General features: G+C 42.9%; 1 protein-coding gene across 1 annotated transcript in view; it reads left to right on the forward strand.

Moving 5' to 3' along the window:
* ERAP1 (endoplasmic reticulum aminopeptidase 1) overlaps nt 1–6,484 on the forward strand; it is a gene marked incomplete at its 5' end in the record, with an annotated part of 14,599 nt that continues 8,115 nt past the window's right edge. The window contains 10 exons of the mRNA XM_009634125.2: nt 1–164; nt 515–653; nt 1,926–2,060; nt 2,621–2,741; nt 3,095–3,249; nt 3,824–3,937; nt 4,656–4,787; nt 5,319–5,450; nt 5,593–5,676; nt 6,111–6,268. Of these exons, the coding sequence (XP_009632420.1) occupies nt 1–164; nt 515–653; nt 1,926–2,060; nt 2,621–2,741; nt 3,095–3,249; nt 3,824–3,937; nt 4,656–4,787; nt 5,319–5,450; nt 5,593–5,676; nt 6,111–6,268 (1,334 nt within the window). The remainder of the gene's footprint in view (nt 165–514; nt 654–1,925; nt 2,061–2,620; nt 2,742–3,094; nt 3,250–3,823; nt 3,938–4,655; nt 4,788–5,318; nt 5,451–5,592; nt 5,677–6,110; nt 6,269–6,484) is intronic.

Genomic DNA, 6,484 nt, shown 5'->3' on the forward strand with positions numbered 1-6,484 from the left:
CTGGTGCTGGAGCAGCAGCGCTCGGAGCAGGTGGCACTCCTCGCCGCCGAGCCGCTGCGGGCCGGGCACAACTACACCCTCAGCATCCAGTACTTGGCGAATCTCTCCGAGTCCTTCCATGGCTTCTATAAAAGCACCTACAGGACCCGGGAAGGAGAACTCAGGTAATCCTTTCTGACACGCAAAGGGGTTTGGTAGTACCCGCAGTTATTTTGTAAGTAAGTGTGAAATTCCACTGTTTCCATGCATGGGGGGGGTGAATGTTGTGCATATACACCCTCAGCATCCAGTACTTGGCGAATCTCTCCGAGTCCTTCCATGGCTTCTATAAAAGCACCTACAGGACCCGGGAAGGAGAACTCAGGTAATCCTTTCTGACACGCAAAGGGGTTTGGTAGTACCCGCAGTTATTTTGTAAGTAAGTGTGAAATTCCACTGTTTCCATGCATGGGGGGGGTGAATGTTGTGCATACGAAGGTGTGTGACCAAACCCCTTTTCTTTCCCCCTGCTTAGAGTGCTTGCAGCAACACAGTTTGAGCCGACAGCTGCCCGAATGGCCTTCCCGTGTTTCGACGAACCAGCCTTCAAAGCCAGGTTTTCCATTACAATTAGGAGGGAACCAAAGCACCTTGCACTGTCCAATATGCCAATTGTAGGTGGATGCTTTTAATGATGTGCTGTTGATTGATGATCGTTGAAACAAGAAAGCAAAAAGACAACATTCAGGCAATTGCTGTTAGTGGGAATGGTGATCTGAACATCACCACAGTTCTTTTGTGAGCGTGCGTGGTGGTATTGCTGGTAGTCTTGACACAAGGTTGAAAAGGAATGAAGAAAATAATGCATTGTGTGGGTTCCTGCATCTCAGCAGAGGTGTGGGAATGGTTGGCACAACGTAGTCTTCATAATCTTTACCTTACTCACAAAATGCTTTCCGTGTACATCTTAAGATTAATGATGAAATACATATGAATAAATACGTGATCCACATGTTTTAACTTAATTGTCAGATAAGCAGCACCTTCTCTGCGGAAAAAAACCCCAAAAAAACCAAAACCCAACCCCCAAACCTTCGGACTTCAAAAAAACTTTTCAAAGTGCTGTACATGTAATAGCTACAAATATTGTTTGCCATTATAAATACGTATGCGTATGTAGGGTTAACTATGTTTTCTACATCTGATCTTACCTTGGGGGTAAGAGGTTCTCCATAATTTCTTCCGCACTATTAGTTGCTGGTTTGCGAGGGAACTAACCCTTACAACCGAGGGGACAGCACCCGCCCATGCCTCCTCCCAGGTACCTTGCAAAAATGAAACATTTTGAAAATGGGTATAAAAACCCAAGTCTTTTGTAGAGAAATTGGTAAAATAATGAATAAGGAGAGGGTGCCGGTGTTACAGTTCAGCGTGGCTAAGCATGTTCCAGGGCTGAGTTAGCTAGCTAAGGCTCCCTGTAACCAAGAGGGGAGAATGGATACCTCCAACACGCGGCTCGTTTTATGCTAAAGTAGGTATCTTTGGTAACTGCCTCATGATTTGGAGGAGTTCATTTCTCGCAGGTCCAACAGCAGCTGGTGAGATTTACATAGCCTCCCATCAGCTGAAGTTGTGTGAGATTGCCTCGATCAGCGTGCTAGCAGGCACTGAGGACAACCGAAGTAGTGAACAGTATTGTCCTTTTTCTAGTTTTACCAATGTAGAAGTGGTGCTTACGAATGAAACTGCCTGTATGTACACATACACATGGCTTCGTTCTCTGCGTGGGGAAGGCTGGGCACAGGGGTGGCCTTTTTCCAGCGTATCTTTGAAATGTAAGGTAGCACCTTTAGAAGGCCGTACCTTTAAGCTGAGCAGAACCACAACAATCGTTGGTGCCAAGGTCCTCACAGGTGGTGCTACTGGGTGATGTGCTCATTTTTTAGGTGAAGTCTGTGAATATAACTCCCTGGCTTGTTGAGGACCATTTTGATACCACTGTCAAGATGAGTACGTACCTCGTGGCCTTTATTGTTTCGGATTTTAAATCCATCAGCAAAGTAACCACTCATGGAGTTAAGGTAACCGTCTCATTTTCTAGGAGCCTTTTTGTATTTAAGTCTGTGTGAATACACGATGGTTCACTTTTCATTTAAATTGCCAGATTTATATATCTCAACATTTTACAGGAACAAAAGTAGAGGAAGAATTTGGTTTTGTAATTGGATTACTTTGCGCGCTGAGCTTTATTAGTTTCAAAAGTTTTTGGTCATGGGCTTACTTTTTGTGTAATTATAAGCATTAGTAACATAGTTTGTTTCATGTAAGGTTATATATAAATGGAGTTTTCATGGAGAATCAGCACTAAAATAAACCCATGTCAGTTGAATGACTCTCACGTGGTAAGGGTGGAAATAGCAGAAGTCTTCGTAGGGGCATAGTGATTCTGGTGGGTCCGTTTCAAAACTTGTATTCCTAAATCTGATAGTATCTTTCCGCAAATGTTTTAATAACTCCTGTATGAGAAGTGTTAGGTGTGTGCTGTAGTATCCCTTTTCACGGTCATTCAAGTAAGTGTGGTAAAGAACAACCTCTGCAAGCTTCTGATGCTGACACTGGAGTGCTGCCTGCTCTGCTGTAGATTTCTGTGTACACGGTGCCAGACAAGATCAACCAAGCTGATTACGCGCTGGATGCGGCAGTGAAACTTTTAGACTTCTATGAGGATTACTTCAGCATTCCGTATCCTTTACCTAAGCAAGGTAAGGGTCAAATAATTTAATGTATTTCAGAACATCATTAAGCACAGAGAATAAAGTATCACAAAATCAGTAGTGTATTAAGACGGGCCCAGGTTTGGCTCACAGGCTTTTAAAGTGGGTGCCTCGCAGAACTTAGGGACAGATTTAAAAACTCCACTGTGAACTGCGGATTCTTGTCTTCTGAATAGAGGTTTTTTTTTTAAAGTATGTTTTTGTGATTACAGCTAAGAGAGCCCTTAGAAGCTCGTGTGATACGTGTGCCCGCGTGGGAACAGTTGTGAAGTGGGATGGGCGGGTGAGCGAGTTCTTTATCGAGTAAAATGATGCTAGTACTATTTTCATGTTTTTTCTAGATTTAGCAGCTATTCCTGATTTTCAGTCTGGTGCTATGGAAAACTGGGGACTGACTACATACCGGGAATCTGTGTTGTTGTATGACCCTGAAAAGTCCTCGGCATCATCTAAACTTGGGATTACTATGACAATAGCCCATGAGCTAGCTCATCAGGTGAGATCTGGGGAAGAACCAGGAGTTCAAACAGCCCTGCAGAGGGGTTGGGATCGATGGACCCTGTGTGGGTAGGGGAATCTTGGAGCTCCCAGCTGAAAATAGCTGCTTCAGCGTGGGGGTGCTCACCTGTGAGTCACGAGGACCTTCCTGGCCAGGAAGTCCCGGCAGGCTGCATGGACACGGAGGGCTGCCAACAGAAATGTCCTCAGTTCGGCAGCTCAAATGCGGTGGGGCCATGGCGCTGTTGCTGGCCCTTGAAATTAATTGCAAGCCACCAAAATAGGAACATAGAAGTTTGGAAAGGTTAACTGTTTCATATGTGTCTCTCCTGCCAAATGTCATTTCTTTATGGGATTTCTTGGAACGTGAGTGGAAGCCGGTGTTTTTAGTGTGTTACCATTAAAATGAGAATGCAATGGGAAGAGGCCAGAGCAAGCTGTATCACTAAAAAAAGGTTCCTTAGAGGTCAATAACATACAATAAATGCAGTTTCATAGAGGTCAGGTCAGTAGCGGCTTTGGTGATAAATTGTGTATTTAATTTCAGAAGCTCTTTTTTTCCCCCCCCCCAGTGGTTTGGCAACCTCGTTACCATGGAGTGGTGGAACGATCTGTGGTTGAATGAAGGGTTTGCAAAGTTTATGGAGTTCGTGTCAGTCAGCGCTACCCACCCAGAGCTGAGAGTTGTAAGCAGCTGAAACTGTGTTTTTATTTTATAACTGCCTTCTAAATCCACTAATTAATAAGGATAAAGGTCAAGCAGATTTGTGCTGTGAACCACTTGTAAATTTCTGTTTGATAGGATTATCTGATGTTAACTCTGAATGGTAGGAATGTTGATTTAGCTATATGTAAATATCTTCAGGAACTGATGGTGGAAGTTAATGATTACAGTGAATGTGTATTCTTTTTTTAAAGACATTTAGTCTTCCAAAAATATAAAGAAATTATTTTATCTTATTTCGTCAAATAGGGTCAGACTTGAAAACACTAAAATCCTTCCGCTAGCTTTAGCAGAGGTCTGATATGCAAAATTCTCTGCCAGAGTGAGATGAGCAATGCATCTGGGCAGAATTTTGCCATAGCTCTACAGTGGTGTGATAATGGGGAAATTCACCTTTTTTTTTTTCTTTAATCTCTTATGATTACTGACCACTCTGTCATCAAACTTTTGGAATGTGTGGGTGTCTTTGGAGTTATTTTTACGTCTCACTAGCTTGACTATTCAGGTTAGTTCAGAACACTAGAACTCATTTGGCTCTGTTATGCTGTGGAATAAAAAGAAAGGTTTGTTTTCTTTGTATGGTTTAAAGATCATGTGGAACGGGTGGAAGGTGAAAGAATAGGGAGTCCGTGGTCACTGAGCAATACTTAGTACTAATATTTGTTTTTGCCTCCTATTAGGAAGACTTTTTCTTAAGGAGATGTTTTGGTGCCATGGCAGTGGATGCGTTAAATTCATCACATCCTATATCTACTCCTGTGGAAGACCCAGCTCAAATTTTAGAAATGTTTGACACAGTTTCTTATGAGAAGGTAAAACACATAACTGCTATTGATTTCAGTTGTACTGCTTGCACTATACAGTTGTATTTTAGTGATTTCACTGATAAGGTGTCCCTGACACACGGTGTTAATGACTTTATGACTTGAATAATTCCTGCTCCAAAACACCTGGCTGGATTCAAATGGCAGTTGCCTTTCCTGTTTTTAAAACAAGGAAGCTTGTACTTCTCTGTCTGTTCTGTATCAGTTAGGCTTGAACCACTTTTTTTAGGTTCCTAACCCAAGGAGCATTTTTCACTGGAGTGTTATATGGTGTTGGCTTGTGTAGCAATTACAAAAACCAGTAACAGAACTTAATCAATGATATTTTTAAGAGTAATGATCGCAAAAAACCAAAGTACTGTTTCAGTATACATAAAGCCTGATTATTTTTTAATCAGAGAAGCATACAAAAAATGAACTATGATGTAGATTAGTGGTATGCTGAATTTTTTCTGAAACAAGCATCTTGCCAGCTAAGGAGCAGTTTTGTAAATGCTTTTTACTCTTTTTATTTTTCAGGGATCTTGTGTATTAAACATGCTGAGGGACTACCTGACTGCTGATGTGTTTAAAACTGGACTTGTCCAGTACCTGCAGAAATACAGCTATCAGAATACAAAAAATGAAGATTTGTGGAACAGCATGACAAATGCAAGTATTCCTTGTCCTCTTATTTTTTTCAGATTTCATAACTTCTCATGAATGATATGTCTTTCATACACTGAAGGCTCTGACCAGTGCTTATGAGTACATCAGGCACATGACCAAAACTTCTTTTTTTTTTTCCTTTCAGATTTGCCCTACAGTTGGTAGTGATAAAAATGACCTGCAAGGTGATGGTTTTTGTAGAAAAAGCCCACACTCATCTTCAAATGCAGTAAGCATCTAGTTTTCTACCCGTCAGTATTTAGGAGTTTGACATGTATCTGAGCTCTCTCAGGTTACTGTTCCGTGCCGTGGCATTGATACGTGCACCTTCCAAAGACGTCCTTTGCCGCTGGAGCATGGATCTAGGGAGAGCACGAGTGTCTTCAGTTCCATTGGAAATCTGTTTTCTGTGAGATCGGACAGAAATCGTGCTCCCGTGCCCAGTGCTGAGTAAAAAACATCAGTACTTAAAGAGATGTCCTTAACTATACAAAAATGTCCATGAGAAAACCAGCTGGAGATGTCACGATATCCAGTCTAAGCATATCTACGTAGAGCTTACAAATACGCAGCAGCTTTTTAGGGTTCTTATGTGCCCATTTCTGTTTCACAGTCAGTGTACTCCCATCTTCCTCCTCTTCTTTTTCCCTCTCTGAAAACCAGCACTGGACTAAAGGAGAGACTCTTGATGTGAGGGCAATGATGGACACGTGGACACTGCAGAAGGGTTTTCCGCTGGTAACGGTCACGGTGAGAGGGAAGAACGTCCACCTGCAGCAGGAGCGATACGTGAAGGGAGGAGATTCTCCTTCATCCTCAGGGTAAACAAAATGGGGAAATGTCGCAAAGCAATATACTCTCCTCTGGGAAGCACTGCTGTACAGTAAGAGCTTGTGCTGTTGTTTCCTAAGGAATGGTCCCCGAACTGTTTGGTTGTGAGTCTCTCCCTGCGTAGCTCAGGTCCTGCCGTTGGGCCACCCTGCGTGCCTCCCCGAGGCGCCAGAAGCTGCACAGCCACAGCGGCTGGGGGGCCGGGG

The sequence above is a fragment of the Egretta garzetta genome, unplaced genomic scaffold (assembly GCF_000687185.1).
Source record: "Egretta garzetta isolate BGI_Z169 unplaced genomic scaffold, ASM68718v1 scaffold602, whole genome shotgun sequence".
NCBI lineage: Eukaryota > Metazoa > Chordata > Aves > Pelecaniformes > Ardeidae > Egretta > Egretta garzetta.